General features: G+C 38.7%; 1 protein-coding gene across 18 annotated transcripts in view; it reads right to left on the reverse strand.

The window, feature by feature from the left end:
* Positions 1 to 24,270, reverse strand: part of LCORL (ligand dependent nuclear receptor corepressor like) — a 127,571-nt gene extending 103,301 nt beyond the window's left edge. For 2 of the 18 annotated variants that reach the window (XM_036019101.1, XM_036019064.1), the window contains exons 1-2: positions 23,915 to 24,044; positions 16,451 to 16,512 (exon numbers count right to left, since the gene is read on the reverse strand). Coding sequence is in view for 6 of the 18 variants with exons in the window: in XM_028505729.2 (XP_028361530.1) it covers positions 23,915 to 24,062 (148 nt within the window). In the remaining 12 variants the exon portion in view is untranslated. Of the gene's footprint in view, positions 1 to 200; positions 354 to 11,858; positions 13,539 to 16,450; positions 16,513 to 22,870; positions 23,326 to 23,914 lie in introns of those variants that run through there. The other 16 variants (XM_036019108.1, XM_036019089.1, XM_028505727.2 and 13 more) reach the window with 15 other exon arrangements.
* Positions 24,271 to 24,638: the final 368 nt, after the last annotated feature.

The following is a 24,638-nucleotide window of genomic DNA, read 5'->3' on the forward strand; positions in this document are numbered from 1 at the left end:
GAAAAGGACATACAGATTAGGGGAAGCAGAATGGGAGTGGCAAATGACAGATGAGAATTTCAATTCCATCTGCCATGTTTTATTCTGTAAGATGTAAGGTACTTGGATGTACATTATATTACTCTGTAAATTTGTTGGAGGTTTGATATACTCAGGTCATAAACTGAAAAATGTTTTATTCAAAACTATAAATTTGTTACCTTAAAGATTCACCTCCTCAAGAAACTCAGTGAGAACTACAAGGAACTTTATGGGAGCTAATAGGAAATTAGTGGGAATTAAGCAGCATGACAAAGGACATTGAAACTATCAATAAGAACCAGGAAGAAATGATTAAAATATCTGAAGAAATGATTATAAGATCTGAAATGAAAAATACACTAGAAGGAATTAAAATTAGGATAGATGAAGCAGAGGGCCAAATCAGTGAGCTGGAAGACAAGGTAGAAAGAAATAGTCAGAGCAACAAAACAACAACAAAAAAAGACTAAAAAGTAACGAGGATAGTTTAAAGGAGCTTCAGGACAACGTGAAACATAACATTTGCATCATAGGAATATCAGGAGAAGGAAAGGAGCAAGGGATGTTTGAAAAAAATGAGATAAAACTTCCCTATCTTGGTAAGGGAAAAAGTAATGCAAATTCAGGAAGCACACAGGGTCCCAATCAAGATGAACAAGATGTTCATCTTGAGCACTACTCCAAGACACATAATTAAGATGCCTATGAGGCCTACTCCAAGACACATAATTAAGATGGCAAATTTTAAAGACAAAGAGACAATCTTAAAGGCAGAAAGGGAGAAACAGCTAGTAACATACAAGAGAGCTCCAACAAGGCTATCAGGTGACTTCTCAACAGAAACACAACAAGCCAGAAAGGAGTGGCATAAAACATTCCAGGTAATGAAAAGCAAGGGCTACAACCAAGACTAATCTATCAAGCAAGGCTGTCATTTAGAAGGGCAAAACAAAGAGTTTCCCAGACAAAAGATGGCTAAAAGAGTACATCTCCACCAAGTCAATACTGCAAGAGATGCTAAAGGGACTGCTATAAAAAGGAGAAGAAATAGAGCGGGGAGGGGAGGGAGGGAAGAAGAGAGACAGCAGGAGAGGGAGAGAGATAAGGAGAGAGGGAGAGGGAGGAACACAGGTATGGAAAAAATGGCAATGAACAAGTGCTTATCAATAATAATTTTAAACATAAGTGGATAAATGCTCCAAAAGACAGAGGGTAGCTGAATAGATAAGAAAGCACAACCTGCATATACACGGTCTACAAGTGACCTACCTCAGAACAAAAGATCTACACAGGGTGAAAGTGAAGGAATAGAAGAAACATATTCCAAGTAAATGGACATGAAAAGAAAGCTGGGAAAAAATACTTTTATCAGATAAAATAGACTTCAAAATAAAAGCCATAAAAAGAGACAAAGAAGGTCACTACATAATACTTAAGGGAATAGACCAACAGGACAATATAACCCTTGTAAACATATATGCACTCAACATAGGAGCACCTAAATATATAGAGTATCTTAGAGGTCTTCAAGAAAGATACTGACAACAACACAGTCAATGTAAGGGATTTTAACACTCCACTGTCAACAACGGATAAATCTTCCAAACAAAAAATCAATAAAGGATATTGTGGCACTGAATGACACTCTAGATCAAACAGCCTTAATTGATACATATAGAACCATTCACCCCAAAGATGCAAAATATACATTCTTTTCAAATGCACATGGAACATTTTCAAAGACAGACTACTTGGTAGGACATAAAACAAGCCTCAACAAATTCAAGAAAACTGAAATCATGTCAACTATATGCTCAGATCACAATGGATCAAAACTAGAAACCAACCTCAAGGAAAAAACTCAAAACACATCCAAATACATGGAGACTGAATAACATATTATTAGATAATGAATGGGTTGACAATGAGATCAAGGAAGAAATCGTAAGTATCTGGAAGCAAATGAAAACGAACACACAACAGCCCAAAACCTATGAGACACAGGGAAGGCAGCTCTGAGAGGGAAGTCCATAGCAATACAGGCCTATCTAAAAAATAGAAAAAGCTCAGATAAACAATCTAACCCTACATCTACAAAAGGAACAAAACAAACGAAGTCCAGAGTGAGTACAAGGAAGGAAATAATCAAGATCAGGGCAAAATTAAAGGACATAGAGATTAGAACAATTCAAAGGATCAATAAATCCAGGAGCTGGTTCTTTGAAAAGGTAAACAAAACTGACAAAGCTTTAACCAGACTTACCAAAGAGAGAGGACCCAAATAAGTAAAATCAGAAATAAAAGAGGTAAAATTATGACTGATACCACAGAAATACAAAGTAGTATAAGAAATTGCTATGAATAATTATATGCCAAAAAAATTGGACAACTTGGGTGAAATGGAGAAATTTTTAGAAACATACAATCTTCCAAAACTGGATCAAGAAGCAGAGACCCTTAATAGACCAATAACAACTAGTAAAATTAAAGCAGCAATCAAAAAACTTCTAGCACACAAAAAAACCTGGAATGGATGGCTTCACAAGTGAATTCTACCAAACAGTTAAGGAAGAACTAACTCCTATCCTACTCAAACTATTCCAAAAAAATTCAAGAAAAGGGAAGACTCACGAACTCTTTTTATGAGGCCTGTATCATCCTAATTCCAAAACCAGATAAAGACACAACAAAGAAAGAAAACTACAAGCCTATATGCCTGACGAACATGTATGCGTTTTCACTCCTCATCAAAATATTGGCAATCCAGATTCAGCAATACATCAAAAAGATCACACACCATGGTCAAGTGGGATTCATACCAGGAATGCAAGGATGGTACAACATTCACAAATCAATAAACATAATACACAATATAAAGAAAATGAAGGACAAAAAAAATCATGATCATCTCAATAGATGCTGAAAAAGCATTTGATAAAATCCAGTATCCATTCATGATGAAACATGCAGCAAAGTGGAAACAGAGGGAGCATGCCTCGTCATAATAAAAGCTTTATATGAGAAACCTACAACCAACATTATACTCTACAAGCAAAAACTAAAAGCTTTCCCCTTAAGATCAGGAACAAGACAAGGGTGTCTGCTTTCATCACTCTTATTCAACACAGTACTAGAAGTTCTAGCCACAGTTATCAGACAAGAAAAAGAAATCAATGGCATCCAAATTGGAGAGGAGGGAGAAAATTTTCATTTTCACAGACAACATGATAGTGTATGGAGAAAACCCTAGAGTCTCCACCAATATACCGCTCAAACTAATAAGTGAATTTGGCAAAATAGTGGGATACAAAGTCAATATTCAGAAACTGATGGCATTTTTGCATGTCAACAATGAAATATCAAAACAGGAAGTAGGAAATAAATTCCATTTACTATAGCAACAAGAAAAATAAGTAGCTAGGAATAAATTTAACCAAGGAGGAGAAAGACCTATACTCAGAAAACTACAGAACACTGAAGAAAGAAATTAAGGAAGACACAAATAAATGGGAGCATATACTGTGTCCATGGATTGGAATACCAAAATACCAATGGCATATTTCACAGATATAGAACAAAATTTCAAAAATTTATATGGAACCTGAAGTGACCCTAAATAACCTCAGCAATCTTGAGAAAGAAAAACAAAGTAGGAGAGATCACAATACCCTATATCAAACTACCAGTATACTACAAGGCCACTGTAATCAAAACAGCCTGGTACTGGTATAAGAACAGACACACAGATCAATGGCACAGTATAGAAACCGCAGAAATAAACCCTAATCTCTATGGTCAATTAATATTTGACAAAGAGGGCATACACATACAATGGAGTAAAAATATCCTCTTTAATAAATGGTATTGGGAGAATTGGATTGGTACATGCAAAAAATGAAACAGAGTACCAACTTATACCATATCACATACCAAAATAAACTCAAATTGGATATCAAAGATTTAAATATAAGTGGTGACACCATGAAAGTCTTAGAGGAAAACACCGGCTGTAAAATTTCAGATATCCCACGTACCAATATTTTGGCTGATATATCTCCTAGGGCAAGGGGAATAAAGGAAAAAAATAAACAAACGGGACTACATTAAACTAAAAAGCTTCTGCACGGCTAAAGAAACCATCATCAAAATGAGAAGGGAGCCCATCAAATAGAAGAACATATTTGCCAGTGATACATCAGACAAGGGTTTACTCTCCAAAATATATAAAAAATTCATATGACTCAACATCAAGAAGACCAACAATCCAATTCAAAAATGGGCAAAGGACCTGAATAGACAGTTCTCCAAGGAGGACATACAAATGGCCCATAGACATATGAAAAGATGCTCAATATCATTAGCCATCAGAGAGATACAAATTAAAGCCACAATGAGATGACCTCACACTTGTCAGACTGGCCTTCATAAACAAATCAACAAACAAGTTCTGGCGAGGATGGGGAGTAAAGGGAACCCTAGGGCACTGTTGCTGGGAACGCAGACTGGTGCAGCCACTGTGGAAAACAGTATGGAATCTCCTCAAAAGACTAAAAATGGAACTGCCTCAATTCCACTACTGGAATTATACCCTAAGAACCCCAAATTACCATTTCAAAAGAATATATGCACCCCTAGGTTCACAGCAGCATTATTCACAATAGCCAAGAACTTGAAACAGCCTAAGTGCCCATCAGTGAATGAGTGGATCAAAAAACTGTGGTGCATTTACACAATGGAATACTACGCAGCAGAAAGAAGGAACTCCTGCCTTTTGTGACATCATGGATGGAACGGCAGAGTATTATGCTAAGCGAAATAAGCCAGTTAGTAGAAGACAAATACCAAATGATCTCACCTATAAGAAGAATCTAATAAACAAAATAAACTAATGAACAAAATAGAAGCACTTTAATGGAAACATGGAACAGACTGACAGTGGCCAGAGGGGTGCAGGAAGGGGTGGATAAGGGTGGAAAGAAGGGGAAGAGACTGGTCAAAGAACATGTATGAATGGCCTATGGACATGGACAAGAGTGTGAGAATTGACTATGGGAGCAGAGACGGGATGGGGAGAGGAGAGCAAAGGGGGAAAAACTGGGTCAACTGTAATAGAATAACATTTAAAATGATTTAAAAATTAAAAAAAAAAATTCACCTCTACTGAACATTATTCTGAGCAGTATAGAAAATTTGAAGATTACGAGAATATCTCTCTGATTGCCAAGGTTCTTATAATGAATATAAGAATCACTGTTCTAATCAACTTTCCCCATTTAAAATAGCATAAAACTGCTAATTCTGCCTAACTGCCCAGGGGGTATATACCACTTATAGGATGCTGTAAGATAGTATATGTGGCCTTCCCTCATCTAGCCCCTGCCTGTTCTCCAACCTCATTTTACAGCACTTCATCATATGTAAATTGCATTCCATTCATAGGAAACCATTAACTCATTATGCTTACACATCCGAACTTTTGCTTATGTTGTCTATCTGAAATGCCTTTCCCCAAATTTGTTCGTCTGTCAAGTGTCATGTCTTCCAAACAAATCTAAAACATTTTTTTTTCAGATTTACAACTATCTGAGCAACTAACCATATTAAGCAGCAGTTTGTTCATGTGTAAAATGCACAGACTAATATACAACAAATAGGGATCTAAATGCTTATCAAAAAGACTTTTCCAATCTTATTTATCAGAATTCATTGTTACCAGCATCACATTCTCTATGTACATATCCACTCTAATTTGAGACATTTTTCTTCTATTCACTGTTCTCTCTTTCCTTTCTTTCTTTTTGATGGAGGAAAGGAAGCTGGAATGTTTAGCTACTTGACAACAAGAACAATTATTACTGACTCTGTATTATCCATAAAGCTTGTCATTAGTAGTGATTTATCTAATAAATGTAGTCAAATTTCATGGCCTAACAGAATATTTGGCTACAGGGAGAAAGGAGCCATCTTTTTCCAATAAAGAGGTAGCAGAGGTTTGAAATAAGAAAGGTGACTAAAAATAGGCATTTGTGTAAAATACGAGTGCTTTAGAAAAGACTAAAATAGGTGACAAAGTCTTCATATATTCAAAAAACATTTTTGTTAAACTTCTAATAAATATGTGCCTTAAGCTCACAGTTCAGTGAGGAAGAAAGACAAAGCAGCAAGCAAGATCAATAAGTATTATATAGAATGTCTGAGATGAGCAAGAATAGAGCGGTGAAGCCTAACACACAGAAATAAGATGGTAGAAGGTACACTATTATTATTATTATTTATTTGAGGGGTGGGAGGGAGGGGGTGTGAGAGTTAGTAAGGGGCATGGTGGTTAAAGCAAAGATGAACATTTTAATTTTGGAGAAGACAAATTCATAATAAAAAAGGCTAAAATGGAAAAGAAAACACTCTTACAAATTAAATTATACTCAAGTATAAATTAAGTACAAGAGAAATAACTTGCAAAAATAAGCAATTTGAAAGGCTCAAGAAACTCAAAAGCACAATATACTACAAACTCTCGCTTATATCAGTGGCTTACCTCTACCTGAATTCAGTGACTTAATTTGATTTAATTCTATAAAAGCAAGCTTTGAAAGCAACAAAGTGATGGGGGCAAGGAGGAGAATCTATGTATCTTGAAGTTTCAACTCACTTTTGATAATTTATCATTCATAAAATTCCCTTTTTGCTCCAAATCTTTTGGTTATTTTCAAAACTCAAGACCACCCTCAAAGGACAAATAATATTATTTGACACAAATAAGGTTATATATTAAATGTGACACAAATTATTTAAGAAATTGCAAAAAACACTCAACGCAACAGCTGTATAGCAGAACAAAATTACAAAAGGGACAACACAGATGCCTGATATTGAAAAATGTTAACATAATTTGATAATAATCTATTTTAAAGTACCTCTGCACATCTAAATAAAGAGAATAAAAGAAAGAGAACAATTTCCATTACACAGGGGTGAGCAAATGTAGGTTTACAATTGTAAGTAAAACAAAATTTATTCTTGTACTGTTATTTATTAATTATTTTTCATACAAACAACTATAAACCAACTTTTGCCCACCCTGTATTTATGCTTATTTTTATTTTTTAGCAATGGAAGAGTGAATGTATTAGAAAACTCATTCAAACATTTAAATACTCAATGTGTACCAAGATGACGGGGAAAGAGAAAACATGATTTTATATTTACACACATACACATAAACTGTCAACTTTTGTGAAAATTATAGCATAAATGTTTATGACAGAAGAAGAATAGAGCATTATCAGTACACACAGGAAGGTACCAAATCCAAACCTAGAGAGGCTAGGAAAGGATTCCTGGAAAAAGTGAAATTTGGTTAGCTAAAATAAGGTTGAAATATATTCCAGGAATTGAATCAAAATTAAAAGTGTGTAATGTATAAGAATGTCAACTGTATTGTTTGTAATAATGTAAACTGGAGATAACCCATATATCTGTCAAAACAAGAACAGATTAAAAAAGCTATGACATATTTGCATATTAGAATATTATGAAGCAATGAAAATGAATAAACTACATCTGTAGGCAACCATAGGAATAATTCTTACAAACATAATATTGAGTTAAAGAAACTAGACACATGAGAATGAATGCCATGTAATTCAATTTCAACAAAGCTTCACAAAACTAGCAAAACTAATCTATGGTGTTAAGAAGTCAGATTATCCACATTTGGGGACAAGGGAGAAATTATTGATTGGGAAGAGGTATGAGAGGACTTCTAGGGGGTTCTATTTCTTGATCTGGTGGTGGTTACAAGAACATGTTAACTTTGTTCACTGAAGTATGAGTTTATGATCTGCATACTTTTTTCTGATACAGTTATACTTTTAAAAAAGTTTACAAAAAGAAGGAATAAAGAGCAGATACCAAAACTTCAGAAAGAGAAAGCGAATATGCAAAATCCCAGAGGCTTTGGATAGATCCAAAAAGGACTGAGTGTGACTCATGGTAGGCACTCAGTAAATATTAGCTGTCATCATTTCAAAGGGCAACTCAGTGTTGATAAGTCTATATGACAATTTATATACTACTATGTGGTCTCAAAGGCTGAAAGCAATTAATTTAAGAGAATGTACTATTTAAACTAATGACTTTCCTTTTATTTTTAAATATAGTAACTTTATTTTTTTAATTTTATTTATTATTTTTAGAGAGGAGAAAGGAGGGAGAAAGTGAAAGAGAGAAACATCAATGTGTGATTGCCTCTCATGCACCCCCTACCGGGACCTGGCCCACAACCCAGGCATGTTCCCCGACTGGGAATCAAACCAGCGACCCTTTCATTTGCAGGCTGGCACTCAATCCACTGAGCCACACCAGCCAGGGCTATGACTTTCCTTTTAAATGTTTATTTTTATGTTGCAACAGTCTTAAATTTATAAAATATGTTTTAAGTATGGTAAGATACTTTATTTTTCAAAGATGGAGGAATAGGTAAACACAGTTCACCTCCTTGCACAACCACGACAAAAATGACAACTACAAAACTACTATTACCCAGAATTGTCATAAAATCGAGCTGTATGGAAGTCTGACAACCAAGGAATTAAAGAAGTCACAATCATCCATACAGGTAAGAGGGGCAGAGATCTGTAGTCAAGAGGACATATGGAGATAGGGAATGGGTGGTTCCACACTCACGTTGGTGGATAAAAATTGGGAGGGATACCTTGGGAGCAAGGGATCCCAGCCCCACTCAGACCACTTGGCCCAGGGTTCCAATGCCAGGAAGGTAAGTCTCCATAATTTTTGCTGTAAAAACCAGTGGGGGTTGGGGAGACAGAAGAAACTGTGGGATTTTCAGGCATTTTCTTTTAAACGGCCTGCAAAGGACTTAGGACCTATGCAGACTCACTCCCTTTAGACTCCAGCACCAGGGCAGCAGCTAGAAAGGCACCAGTAATATATGGGGAGAAACTGAAGTGTCTGGCATCAGGGCGAGTTCCAGAGAACAGCTTCCTCCTAGACAAGGCTCCAGAGGCCAGGTAGCAGACACTGTCCCCTTTCTGAGCCTCCTCCCAAATAGGGCCATAGAGTGGTAACTCCATATCAGAGACTTCATCAACCTGGTTCACACAGATCTACCCCATCTACCTTACTGGTGTGCTTTTCTACAACAGGCCACGCTACTAAGACAGGGAGTCAAAGCAGCTTCCCAATACACAGAAACAAACACAGGGAGGCTGCCAAAATGAGCAGACAAAGAAACATGGCCCAACTGAAAGAACAGAACAAAACTCCAGAAAAAAAAACTAAACAAAATGGAGATAAGCAATCTATCACATTCAGAGTTCAAAACACTGATTATAGGATGCTCAAGGAACTTCCTGGGTGCTTCAATAGCATAAAAAAGACCCAAGCAGAAATGAAGGCTACACTAAGTGAAATAAAGAACAATTTATAGGGAATCAACAGTGGAGTGGATGAAGCTGAGAATCATATCAATATTTTTGAACATAAGGAGGGAAAAAAACACATTTAGCCATAACAGCGAGAAGAAAAAAAGAATCCAAAAAAACAAGGGCAGGCTAAGGAGCCTCTGGGACACTTCAAAAGTACCAACAGTACAATCATAGGGGTGCCAGAAAGAAAAAAGAAAAAGCAAGGAATGGATAATTTATCTGAAAAAAAAAAAAAAGAAAAAAAAAAAAAAAAACTTGCCAAATTCGCTGAAGGAAACAGACAGGCAACTTCAGGAAGCATAGAGAACCCAAATAAGATGGACCCAAAGAAGACCACACCAAGACACATCATGATTAAAATGCCAAAGGTCAAAGATAAAGAGAGAATCTTAAAAGCAGCAAGAGAAAAGAAGCTAGTTACCTCCAGGGGAGTTCCCATAAGAATGTCAGCTAATTTCTCAAAAGAAACTTTGCAGGCTAGAAGGGATTGGCAAGAAGTACTCAAAGTCATGAAAAGCAAGGACCTACAACCTAGACTGCTTTATCTAGCAAAAAGTTATCATTTAGAATTGAAGGGCAGATAAAGTGCTTGCCAGACAAGGTAAAGCTAAGGGAGAGTTCATCATTACCAAGCCATTATTATAAGAAATGTTAAAGGGACTTAATGAAGAAAAAGAAAATAAAAACTATGAACATTAAAATGGCAATAAATTCACAACTATCAACAATTGAATCTAAAAAACAAACTAAGGAAACAAGCAGAACAGAAACAGAATCACAGATATGGAGATCATTTGGAGGGTCATCAGTTGGGAGGGAGAAGGGGTAGAATGGAGGAAAAGGAGCAGGGATTAAGAAGGTCAAATTGGCAGGTAACAGAATAGACAGAGGGATGTTAAGACCAGTATAGGAAATGGAGAAGCCAAAGAACTTATATGCATGACCCATGGATGCGAGTTAGGAGGGCAACTGCCGGAGGCCAATAGGGGGTACCGGCTGGAGGGGGAAAGGGGGAATAAGTGTAACAACTGTACTAGCATAATCAATAAAATATACTTTAAAAAATTGTTTCCCTATCCGTTTGAGAGTAAATGGTCTACATGATGTCCCATTACCCTTGAATTCTTTAATAAAATACTTCCTACAAATACTACCATTAAAATCAAGAAATTAACAATGATACATCATGCTCACTGCTCCTAGGCCCCTTCTCCATAAACAATGTAGGGTATGTGTGTATATACAGTTGACACTTGAACAACATGAATTTGAACCGTAGAGGTCTACTTATATATGGATTTTTTAAATAAATGCTGTAAATGTATTTTTCCTATGATTTTCTTAATAACATTTTCTTTTTTCTAGCTTACTTTATTGTAAGAATACAGTATGATGGACATACAACATACAAAATGTGTTTTAACTGATTGTTATTGGTAAGGTTCTGGTCAACAGTAGCTTATTAGTAGTCAAGTTTTGGGGGAGTCGAAAGCTATATGTAGATTTTGGACTGTGTAAGGGGTCAGGGCTCCTAACCCCCACATTATTCAAGGGTCAACTGTATACACATACATTTATTTCTATATTTCTGTATCTTTCCCTATAGAGAAAATGAAAACCATGATTTCACACTAACACCTCCAATTTCCAATCCAACACTACAAAAAGCCTTCTAATTTTTCTCCATTACCATATTTATAACACTTCTTAGACAGTGAGAGACACGGCTCACACATCTTCAATATTTGTTTATTTGACCAGTCTCCCATGTGGCTGCCTTTCCACCCCTGCATGGATGCTTTCCTAATCCCTCTCTAGCTGGCTCAATACTCTCATGCCTCTTCTGCGCATTTAACCTTCTTTGTTTGGGCCCCAGTTCCTCATGCTCGGCACCACTTCTCATCCTGTTGAAGTCCTAACATTCCACATTGTGCTTACCCCCCACTTGGATATTTTCCTCTTCCCACCCTCAGACTCTAGTATCTTGCACTAAGATGCGTTTATGCATGCACTCCATCCTCAGCCCACTTGAGCCTCAACACACCCACAGCAGCCTACCCTCTTGTCTGGGGAAGCCTGCCAACACCCTAACATTGCCCCCGCCCCCGCCCCCACCCCCACCCCCAAGTAGATGCCTTCCTCACACTCTTACCCTGTGCAGGTCTGGATGCACCCTCACTGGGACACCTGACCTCCCCCCACATCAGGCTGCTCTTCTTCACATATACCACACTGACCCAGCTTGGGTTCCAACACGCCCTCCTATACGGACTGCTCCTGACCCCTCACAACTCCATCAACCCTCCTCACCCCTGACAGGCTCTGATATCCCACTCCTCCAAAAGGACATGGCTCCCCCTCCCACATACCCCACCCAGTGTGGACACTTACTCTTGTTTGGTTCCTCCTGATGGTTTTTGTCCTAAACTGTTCAGCAAAGAAGGGAAAGAGGACAGGAAGAACAAACGATATTTTAAAGAAAGACACCAGTGAATAAACTGCACAAGTGCCCATCATCAGAATTAATTAATAGAATTATCTATTTGTCAAAGTATCTGCTTTTCCCATTTAAAGAAACAGTGCTTTGTTTTTTTAAAATAGTTCCTTCTAAATCTAAAAAGTCAATTGATAAAGAAGTTCTTCCCTTTCTTTTCTAGCCAAACATGCATTTTATTTAAGTATCTTACATACCTGTGGAAAATCTAGTTCATTTAAAAAAAAAGACTACTAATTTTAGAAATTTAAGAAATACAGTCACTGCCACAACTAGAATTACATATTTTTAAAAATATCTAGAACGGTAAGTTTGACTTATTTTCAGTAGAATAACAGTCATATTGTTTTCAGTACACTTATCCTCCAATTTAACTGCAAAAATTAGCTTTAATTGTTAGAACACCTGTTCCTTGCTTCTGGTTTCTATGAGGAATGATGCTTCGTAAGAACAATCTGAGCCCTCTCTTCACCCTTAGGGAAGTGAAACGACTGACCCAACTTTGGAAGGAAGAACTGAGAAGACAGAGCTTAGCTCTGCCCCTTTCCCCTTGGTAGCGAGCTACTGGGAGAACACACCTGCGGAGAGCACATATTCTGCTCTCCTTCCCTAGTACACCTAGGACTGTGCGTAAGTTGGCCTATGATAGATCACCCGACTCTCCCGCCAAGCTATCCCTCTAACCTGGCCTCTATTAGTAATAGAAGTGACATTTTGGTTTCCATCTCTCTCCTTGTTTTCTTTTCCAAGTTGTTCAGAGTCTAATTAGAAAAGAAAAGCATCATTTGAGAGTACTTCACCAATCTAATATTTTAATTAATGTATTAAGTATATAATAGATTGCTAATTTTCCCAATTTTGACAAAGGGCTAATTCAATTTTGAGCTTCTTTAAAACTATTATAAACAGAAACCCCTCAAACCTGAACCAACAGCAGATGTTCAAAATGAAAATAAGCAGACTTATCTGATCATACTCATTACCCATTAAAAAAAAACTTCAAAGGCTCTTAATTTCCTCCTTGCAGAGGCCATAATTTATACTTCCAGTCCTACTTCCTACTCCCACCTATATTCCAATATTAGATTGCTGGATATTTTCAGAATACATCATCATTTAGGCGTCTATACCTTTGCTCATTCTACCCCTCTGACTGTTCCCTCCAACCTACTCTCCTGCTGCATCATTTCAATTAACTTAGGGATCTGCAAACTGTGGCCTGTAGGCCAAATCCACCTATTTTTGTAAGTAAATTTTTTTTTTACTGGAACACAGACATGCTCATTCATTTATGTAATGCTTTTGTGCTACAACAGCATAGTTGAGCAGTTGCATTAGAGACCATATGTCCTTCAAAGCCTAAAATATTTATTATCCAGCCCTTTACAATAAAAAGGGCTGGAATCCTACTTGCATTCAATCTTTTGAAGCCTAGTAATTTCAGATCCTTCAAATCAAAATTAATCGCTCCCCCCTCTGCCTTTCCATTATATTGTACCAACTCTAATATTTAACATCCCTGATAATTGTGAGCTCTTTAAAAGCCAAGTCTAAACCCTATTTCTAGTGTAGACTATACATATATAATATATATAAATAATATATATATTTATATTTTTATATAACATATAAATAATATATATTTTAATATAATGTATAAAATTTATATATATTTTACACAACCCACAGTTTTTTACCTTTTCCAACACATCACACGCTTGGGGGAAATATTTTGGAAAAAACTTCTGCCCTTTTCTCTACCTCTTATTCAGTCCTCCCAAAGGAAAGAGAAATGACTAACACTGGCAACATCCTGATTGTTGTTTGTAGTGGGACGGATTAATGTTTTAAAGGTCATTTTTCATGCATGGCCAACCCTTCTGCTCACTCTGCTTAGACAGACATACCTACCAATAAACAAATCACCGGGTAAACTCACTGGGGTAGAGTGTCCTGTGTTTTAGAAGAGGCCCACAGCTTCAGCAGCACTGTCTATAACAGACTGGTGAATTCCGTCAAGGGGAATAGGGAGGTAAAGAAGTCCAATGTCTAATTTTGGCATCAGTTCCAAGTCCAGTTCTTCAATGCAAGCTTATCATCAAAAAAACTAATATTTTTAAACCAAGCTCATAGATGTAGAGAACAGACTGGTGATTACACCAGGGGTAGGGAACAGGGGGCAGGTGAAATGGTGATGGGGTCAAAAGGTACAAATGTCCAATAGCAAAACAAGTAAGTCAGTCCTGGGGACGTAAAGTATAGCGCGGTGACTATAGTTAATAATAATACTGTATTGCATATTTGAAAGTTGCTCAGAGCAAATCTTTAAAGTCCTCACCACATGAAAAAAACTCAATCAACCGGCACATAATATGACTCCAAATACTTGACTGCCACAGTAAATTAGTTTAAAAAATCATTCTTTTAAAATGTGTACCACACTAATGCCACATATACAATATCTTAGTAATGAACTTAGCTGGTAAAATACTTTTGGAGAAAAATAAGAGATAAATATAGGGTCCACATTTAATGATTCAAACCAAAGCCATTCTATTTTTCATCTAATTTATCTGACTCAGTATTTTGTTACTATCAAGTCTCAGCTTAATTAATAACATGAAATAATCATGAATAATATTTTTAAAGTGTTCTTTTCTTTTACTGACTCCAGAAAGAGGGGAAGAGAAAGAGAGGGAGGGAAACGCCGACTGGCTGCCTTCTGCACGCACCCCTACTGGGGGCTGAACACGCAACCCAGGCGCCTCAGGGAACCATTCCCGACCTACTGAGCCACACAAGCCAGGGCATCATGAGTATTACTGACTCATAAAAGTATTCCCCACCTTACTTAATATTGTAAATGGTATCTCCCACCTAAAAAAACAAACATCCCTAGACCCCAGATTCTTTGAATGGCTGCTTTATCTGTTCTTCCTCAAAATGTATCTTCTCAAATGAGTAATCTACCATAAATGTTATCTCCACTGATACACATCTTAGTTACTTTCTAACCTATTACAATATGGCTTCGATTCTCACACCACTCTGCTAAAATTTAGTCAAGGTCCCTGTTTCATGGTACACATCTCATCAACATGTAACAATCCCTCCTTATTTTAACGCACTTCTCTTACATTTGGTGATACTACTCTCGCCTGGCTTTCTACTTAGCCAATGGACTTACTTTTAGTGTAAAAATTCAGTGGCCTTACTATTAGGCTGTTCTTCTGCCTAAAAAATTAAGAGTCCTTAAGGCAAGGCACTGAGTACTCTACTCCTATCATTATACTATCTTTTACCCCTGGATAATCTTATCTATTTGCATGCTGATAATTCCCTAATTTATATCTTCAGCTGAGAAACTACCACTACATAAGTATTATAGCATCTTTCATAAAAAAATAGTGAACACTTCAGGACAGATATTATCCTCGTTTGACAGATTTCCATCTGTGGAAGGTGAAATGACTTGTGCCTCAGGTTATGATGGTGGAGATTAAGAAAGGAATGGTGTTCTTTCAATTCTTCACTCTGTCATTTGGGAAGGCTTAGTGCCTTGTCACTAAGTGGATTACTACTTAAATATGAAGACTACTGGATAAAGTTACTTCCTCTATACTTACACCTTGCCCCTATCCATCAGGAAAGAACTGGGCAATTTGAATTAATGGAGAAAGGGTCTCAAACTTGTTTTTCAACAAATACTTTTCTTAAGACTCTAGGTTGCAAGTGAATTATAAAGGTGACTGAGTATGTAGGGTAGAAGGAGTAACTAAAAAGATATTCAAGAATTTGGGGAAATGTACGTAACAGAGAAGTAAAAGTAGACGCAAATGGTCGGGCTGTCTACAGAAGCAAGCAGGAAAACAAATAGGGAAGATGCAGTCTGGTAGACTGTGGTCAACTAACTGAGTATGGGTAGGGGCTTTTACTTGATGAAAAAGGACAAATGGGAGATACTACTGCTTTGTAAACTATAATCTCAAAGCAGCTATTTCAAACAATGATTAAATGCAGGTTATAAGCTAGACTGAAAGACAGTAAAACCAGCAATGCAGATATTGACATAAACCAGAATCTTACCTGAATCTGCACAAGTACTTACTTTATTAGAAAAACTGAATCCAGGAGATACTTTAAAGAAAGTAATAACTTGGCAACACATTAGGGTAAAGAAAAACAAGAAGCAAATATAAGTAAGCAGGACAGCATTGTTGCCAATTGTGGGAAAACTATAAAAGGAAATGAGAAGATATTTAGAAAAGTGATTCTTTATTGTATATTTTCTAGAAAACACAAAAATTCTCAAAACATTTTTTAGAGAGAGAAGGGAAAGGAGAGAGAGACAGACAAACAGATATCAATTTGTTGTTCCACTTATTTATGCTGAGCTACTCGGCTAGGACTTCAAACCAAAATTTTTATTTAGCTTTAATTAAAAACAAAGTGCTATTGTTCAAATACAAATATGGCATTATTTCGTTACCTTAGTTTCCTAGTGGGAGCAGTAGGTTGGTCTGGGCCTATTCACATTCTCTTATCTATATTCTGTGGTGAAAAAAAAAAAAACTTTTGAAAGATTTACTTAATGATACATTCAGCCCCAAGTACGGACTCAAAATTAAATGGGTCCCCAAAATGTTGAACCTATGAACTTGGTGCTCTAACTGTTATCTATCACCCATGAATGCTGGCCACATGTACACCAAAAGGAGGGAATATTATCAAGAAAGAAACTCCATACATAAAAAAGTAGGATGTATAATTGAAAGATTAGATTTACTAATAAAGAAGAAGAAATTGAATATCCAAATAGCTACATGCCACTGTTGCTCCTCCCAGGGCTGCACTGTGATAGAAGAACCAGGGCTGAAAATCACACAAGTCAGGGGGACCTACATGACACAATAAACACCTGCTTGCCAGAGTGCACGGCCAAGCCGGAAGGGCGATATACATGCAGCTAACCAAAGGAAAGTGGCACAGACATGAAGAGACAGTCCCATGCAAAAGGGAGGCTACACTATGTTCCAACCAGCCCATATCCCAAATCTAACATCTGTAAAAACACGAAATTCCCACGTTGCTGGGTCCTAAAAGTAGCAGAATTTTACACTTCCAAGTATAAAATAATCCAGAAATACTCAGAATTTCAAATTGTACATGCAAAATCTATTGATATACCTATTTTACAAAGAAATCTGGATATATGTCTTAAGCATTCAACTACTCATTATCATCATACACCCCATTTGTCTAGTATATGTTATTAAGCAGTACCATAATTTACATCTTTTTAAGTGGATAAAAAATCCGCTAGTGCTTGAAAAAAAGTAGCTGTACAACCAAGATTTTGGGGTAGTTGACCTATCATACCAGTCTTCATCAAATCCAGATTTCTAAGTAAATCTACTCTTCTGGGATTTACGTTGCAAGAGTGAGAAGATGAGCTAGAGGGTAGCAGAAAACCAAAAAAGTAGAAAGCAAGCAGCAGCCAGAAAGAGGTGTTGGGCTGATTATCTAGAATTTTATTTACCTGGGCTGTCCCATCTTTAAGTGTTTTAGCTCTATGAAGTGTTACCACAACTTCTTCCGAGGTTAAAAATAAAGGAAACGAATATTCTCTGACATTGATACTGCTGATTATAGACGGGGCATGTAGTTTGGAAGAAAGTGTACTCAACAAACACTTGCAGAGTACAGTGCTCTAAGACAGTGATGAGGTTAACAGGAAGAGTAAAATGGAGAACATATACCAACAAAGAGTAGCTTTAATAACACATGAATTTTTAAAAATAAACTTATTCTTTTTAAAGATTTTATTTACTTTTTAGAGAGAGAGAAGAAGAGAAAGAAAGAGACACATCAATACATGGTTGCCCCTCGTATGCCCCCAACTGGGGACCTGGCTCACAACCCAGGCATGTGCCCTGATTGGGAATTGAGCCAGCGACCCTTTGGTCTACTTCGACCCACTGAGCTACACCAGCCAAGACTTTAAAATAAAATTTAAATTAATGTTTTGTTTTCAATTACTACAAAGCCAAAATATTCCTTAGAATGTAAGAAGGCATCAACTGTGTTTTGGTCTCGTACACAAAAAGCCACGATTAGGTTAAGTGATATTCTATGATTCTAAACCGCTATGACTCTGGCTCTATAATACCCTAGAATACATATCATCTATGCTTTTACTACCTTTTCCTCTAATATACCTCATGATCTTTTTATTGTTCATCTGCATTCCCACCAGGAAAAATCTACTGGCAAAACTGTAAAGCTCAAATCTGCTAATAACCTATATAAGTAAATAATACTAGCAACATTTATGGAATGCTTTCTATGTGTAGGTACAAATTAATACATATCAACACGATTAATTCTCAAATGAGCTTATTATCTTCACTTTACAGGTAAGAAACTGAAGTACAGATAGGTTAAGTAAATTGTCCACACTGTAAGTGGTAAATCAAGGACACAAACATAGGCATTACACTATTCAAATAAAAAATTTGGGGGAAATTAATTAAGCTATAGATGTGGTTCTTATCAACAGTTTTGAAATAAGTGGTATCATGGTAATTAAGAGCTGCCTGGAGCCACTACACTACAGAACTACATTGTCTGATGCAATGCGGGAGCCACTTGCCACATGCGGCTATTAGCACCTGAGATGCGGCTAGTCCAAATTCAGATGTGCTATATATGTAAAATACCTAATTTCAAGGACTCAATATTAAAAAAGAATGTAAAATATTTATTAATAAGTTTATAAGTCTTAATGCTAAAATATTTGAGTATAGCAGGCTAATTAAAATTGTTTTGTTAATGCAGTTAGTAAAGCATTTTAAATTACACATTTGGCTCCCATCATATTTCTACTGCACAATGCTGGGATGTAGGAAAGACTCTGGAGTTTACAGAATAACTCTAACCAAACCTTCATCATTTTGTTTTACTGTTTCAACCTTAGGCAAATTAATTACACTGCTTATTAGCTTCCATCTCAGAAAAATAAGGTTTAAAAACAATCCTGAAACCTAATGTTCAGATTTTGGTATCTAAATGTATTTTCTACTCAAAAGAATGAGGGGTTTCTTGGATAGACGGCTGATGTTAGGGATAGGAAAGGTAAAATAAAGGATGAACCTGGAATATGTTGTTTTGGCAGGAAGTGATCAAAAAAATCATTGGGCGGGGAAGGTTAAGAAGAGGTATGGTTTGTCAAAAAAAACCCCCAAAACACTGGAACTAGGGTGACGAGGCAGACTCCCATTGACCAAACTGGGACAACATAGAAAAAAAATAGTAACAGTAATGAATTTAAGCATTGCTTAAATTCGAATCCATGAATTCATAGTGATAAAAATAACTAACTAACTAAACAGTGAAGGATATGGGAAAGACTGTTTTATTATAGAAGATCAACTACTAACTATGGAAGGAATAATGAAGTTACAAAATCATGAATGGATGTTAAAGCTTGTGGGTGAGCCCTGGCTGGTGTGGCTCAGCTGGTTGAGAGCCTCCTGCAAATTGAAAGGCTCCATTCTGGTCACCCGCGTGCCTGGGTTGTGGCCCAGTACCTGGTTGGGGTGACTGTGCGAGGCAACTAATCAATGTTTCTCTTGCACATCGATGTTTTGCTCCCTCCATTCCTCTCTCTAAAAATAAATACATAAAATCTTTTAAAAAATCTTTTTAAAAAGCCCTGGCTGATGTGGCTTAGTGGATTGAGCACTGCCCTGAGAACTAAAGGGTCGCAGCTTCAATTCCCAGTCCGGCACATGCCTGGGTTGTGGGTCAGGTCCCCAGCAAGGGCACGGGAGAGGCAACCACACATTGATGCTTCTCTCCTCTTCCTCCCTCCCTTTCCCTCTGTCTAAAAATAAATAAATAAAATCTTTTAAAAATTAAAATAAAATCTTTAAAAAAACCTTGTGGATGAAATTTTGATGAAGGTATATAAATATCCTATTTCTCAAAGTATTTTCCCCAAAATTACACATTGACTACAAAAGGATAAATGATAACTTTTAGGGAGAAATATGGAGAATAATGCTTTCACTAAATTTTCAAAGCCAACATGAACCTCAAGATATAGTGTACTAAGAAGCACAGGACATCTCTCTTCACAGCTATTCCTGACAAAAATGCAAAATCAATCTGATCATGAAAAAACAACAGGCAACTTCAAATTGGGACACATCCTATAAAATAACTATCCTGTACTTTTCAAAAATTGTCAAGGCTAAGAAATACAAGAGAACCTGAGAAAGTGGTCCACATTAGAAGAGACTAAAAAGATGTGACGACCAATTGCAATACACAATCCTGGATTAAGGGAAGAGCTTACAGATAAAACAGAGAGATAAAATTTGAATGTGGATTGAAATTTAATAACAGTATTATGTCAATGTTAAATCTCCAGGGTTTAACAACCACACTATGGTCTGGTAAAACAAAGTCTTTGATTTTAGGAAATATACATTGAAGAATTTGTGAGTAAAGAGGTACGATATCTGCAAGTTACCCGCAAATTATTTTGAAATAAGATGGATGGACAGAATATGAATATAAGGCAAGAAGGATAAAGCAAATGCAGCACAATATAATTAGTGAATGTGAGTAAGGGTATATAGGAGTTCCTTGTATTATTCTTCCAACTTTTCTAGTTTGAAAGTATATCAAAATTAAAAGTAAAAAATTCAAAACAACAAAAACAAAAAAATTGGCTTATCTCTCAAATCAAATATTCTAATAGACCATACAAGTTCTGCTAATATTTAAAATTACAAAAATGCATTTTTCTTCTGGACTTTACATTGTTTCAAATTTGTAACTTACCACTTACTAATTATATATTCCACAAGATTCAGTACTATATCTGTTATATCGCAATATTATACCAAGCACTAGAACACTATTTAATGTATCCAATGAGCAGGAAAACATGTTAGATGAGCAAACTCAAAATTATAGAACATGATGATTATAGAAAAATAATCAAATTATAATAAGCACCACACTGTAAATAGAGGTACTGATTAGGATATAGAGCTTACAGGACAACTCTTCAATTAAATTATAAAAAAAGAAATAAATCATAGTCATGAATCAGAAGAGATGAGTTCCACAAATAGAGAAAGGTAAACATAATTTTCCTTATCAAGAGTTATATATCTTAGGTAACTACAAGCATGATGAACTTTTCCCCCCATAAAATTAGATTGTGTATGTTACAAAAGAAATGAATCAGATTACTATAAAAGACTAACTCTAAGAATTGAGATTTAAAACTTCACTACTGGCTCAATACTTACTTGCTGTACAACCCTGCTTACAATTTCCTTATCTCATTTAAAAATAACACTTTTGAATCATTTTCTTCCCCTAAGGCAGAAAGGGTATTTTATAAAAATGATTTCAAGCCATAAGAGCACTGAATATGCAATACAGAAATGTGTGTGTGTGTGTGTATATACAAACACACATACAAACATGAAAAGGAAAAAGACTATGGCATTAACAAATACGTTTACAAAGTGAAATATTGAATATAGGCACATTAATAGCAAAAGGTAAATTAAAATAAGTATACAAAGTTCATTTAATCCCAGTTTACAGTATGAATAGGTGTTTCACGTATAGGGTACTGAAAACCCAATCAACAAGTATATATCCTGTTTAAAAGTTTTATTAATTATGTAAAAATAACAATGACAAAAACAAAGTATTAGATGGGTCTTATTGGGTCTCCTGACTAGGTCTGGCTCTCTGGGAAACAACTCTCAAATACAGTTAAAAATTTTCCTTCAAATACAGTACAAATATATATTACATTAAAAATATAATACATAGATTGCATATTATACATAACAGCATTAACTCAATTTTCAATGTTTCCCAATCCTACTTCAAGTATCCAAGAAGGTAAGGCAGAAAGTACTTTTTCCCATCAAATCTAATTAATTTTGTCTTTAATTAAAATTTGACTATTTTTCAAAAGCATGTATATTTTGAGTTCAGAGCCATACTTAATGTATCTAAAGAAGCAAGATGAGAGGATTAAAAAAACCCGAAAATATTCAAAACTATAAAATTGACCAAAGATACCTCAAATCACTGCTTGCCTCAGGCAAACTTAACACAATAACACCGCGGGCCAGTGTCACAATGCTGTTACCCTGCCTGATTCCCACTCAAGGAATTCAACAATTTCTAAGCAGGCCGTCAGTGGAAGAGATCTTTACAGAAGCAATTATGAAAACGGGTCCATTTTGTATTCAGGAAGCACTAGTAACACTTAGCTTAAAAATTTTATATTAAGAATACCCTGAGGTTTCCCTACATTTCTTTAAAGAACTAAAACCACTTATGAATACTTGACTAAAGCCTTTTTACCAGAACGTTTCCTTAGATAAGACCAAAACATGTTTTTAAGGGTAAACAGTAAATTGCTTGAACATAACTTAAATGCCCTAATCAGAGTAGTCTTCCTTCTCGTACGTCTTCCTATGTCCACCGTATTCTGCAGCGCACATTTCTGAGTTGAAGTTGTACTAGTTTAATCCTACTGCGATCTCCCTTTCACTGGTGAAAAACAAGGAAGATCTTTATTCAGGCCCTAACCAAACAAATTTAAGGGGGGTGGGGTGTGAAAGGGCACGAAGTGGCGCCCGAAGAGATGGAAACAAGGTAAGAGAGTCGTTTTCTTAAGGCACTAGGATTAGTGCCTTAACTCCCAATGCCAAGATTTAATCGCCAATCAAGCAAGCTGCTGCCACTATGCACTCTTCTTCCGTCTTCCCCTACTCTCCTTCCCAAGACACCTTTCCAAAACAAACACGCAAAACACACCCCATCCCATTACCCGTGTCGATCCCTTTCTGCCCCCTAAACCAACCTGCTGGATAACAGCTCCGAGCACAACGTCCCACTCTGACAAAACAGCGGCAAGGTCGGGCGGTCCCCACCACCTCCCTCCACCCCGAGCAACCCGTAGAATGACAGTCCCGAGCCCAGAAGTTTGAAGCAGAAACGATTCCGCCCCCACCGAAAGGGAAGACGGATGGCAGGAGAATGGGATGGGAGGCGGGGAGGGCAATGCGAGTGTCTGTGCGGGCACGGGTCCATCACATGACAGTAAAAGAGGACCCGAGTCGTCGGGGCGTCCACCAGGAGAAGGGGGTCGAGGGTGTCATCGCTATGGCAACAGCCCCCTAACCCCCACCCCCGCCGTCCAGACTTCCAAAGAGGGAGGAAGAACTTCAAATCCCAACCGTCAGCGCTCGAGCGGCTCCTTCTTAAAGGGGTACACACCGCGCCGCCGCCGCCAAGCGCGAGAGGGCAGAGTAGGGCGCCCCCGCCCCTCGGGCGACGCCCCCAATGCCCCTAGCCCCCCGCCGGCCCACCCGTGGCCCCAGCAGCGCGAGCGCCCGGGGGATCGCCCGGGTCCCCCTCCCCTGGAACTCGGCTGCCGCCGCCGGCCCGCTCCGCGGCAGCGACAAGGGGGTGTGTGTGCGCCCGGCGGGGGCGCGGACCGGTCCGCCTTTCCCCCGCCGGCTCCCCTCCGCCCGGCCGCGGACCCGCTGGGCCGCTCCCTCCCTCCTGACAGGCTGGACGCGGGCGGCGAGGGGCGCCGCGGAGTTTCGGGGACAGCGCGAGCGAGCGGTTCCCCCCGGGGCTCGGCGAGCGGGTCCGAACTAACAGTTCCCGGGGAGCCCAACAGCTAAAAAGGGGAAGAGGAGGGAGCGCAGACCGCGCCGGGCGACGAGCCCCCAGACAAAAGGCGAGCGCCGGGGCCGCCGCGCCGCCGCCGCTCCCATCTCGCTCCCCCATTGAACTGACCCGAACGGGAGATTCAACTAAACCCCTGAGCCACAAACTCCTCGGGGCTGCGGCAGCTGTCGTCGCGCGGGGCCGGCTCCCCGGCCCCTGTCTGTCTTACCTACACAGTGCATGAGGCGGTGGCGCCAGGAGTCGAGTTCCCGCCGGAATCCTCTCCTCTCCGCCGCGCACCGAGGGCTCCGGCACTGAGCGGCGGCGGCGGCAGCAGCGGCGGCGGCAGCGGCCATTCTCTCTCTTCCCTTGTCCATCTGCGTCCCGCGTCACGCGCCCTCATTTACATACGAGCGGCGCAGGCACGAGGCAGGGGCGCGAGCCCTCGGCGCGAGCCCCGGAGCGCGCGCCCCCCGGAGGGGGGTTGATTGACACGTGTCACTACCTTCCCTCGGCCCTGCCCTCCCCCTCCCAACCGCTCCCTCTGGGAGAGGCGGGGAGGGAGCGCGAGGAGAAGGAAGCAACCTGCCGCTTCCGCTGACCCCGCCCCCCTGCCACTTCCCACTCCCTCCTCCCCCCTGGAGTTTACTCGAGCGAGCCATACAGCTCCCGCCGCCCGCGAAAACCCGAGCGAGGGCTAGAACCTCCGAGCCCGGCCAGGAACCGGCGCGCTACGGAGCGGACTGACAACTCCTCCCTCCTGCCTTCCCGACGCGACTCGGGCTGCCCGTAGACTTCACTTCCCAGTCTCCATTGCGCCTGAGTCCCAGAACTTTGCCGGACGCCGCGGCGCCGTGAATGCTGGTCCCTGTAGTCCAGCAGGGATGGGCACTCTTTAGTTCTCCCTCCACACTTGGGCTCGTAGACCGGTCGGGCTCGTAGACTGGCCTTGG

This window comes from Phyllostomus discolor, chromosome 1 (genome assembly GCF_004126475.2).
Source record: "Phyllostomus discolor isolate MPI-MPIP mPhyDis1 chromosome 1, mPhyDis1.pri.v3, whole genome shotgun sequence".
Lineage (NCBI taxonomy): Eukaryota > Metazoa > Chordata > Mammalia > Chiroptera > Phyllostomidae > Phyllostomus > Phyllostomus discolor.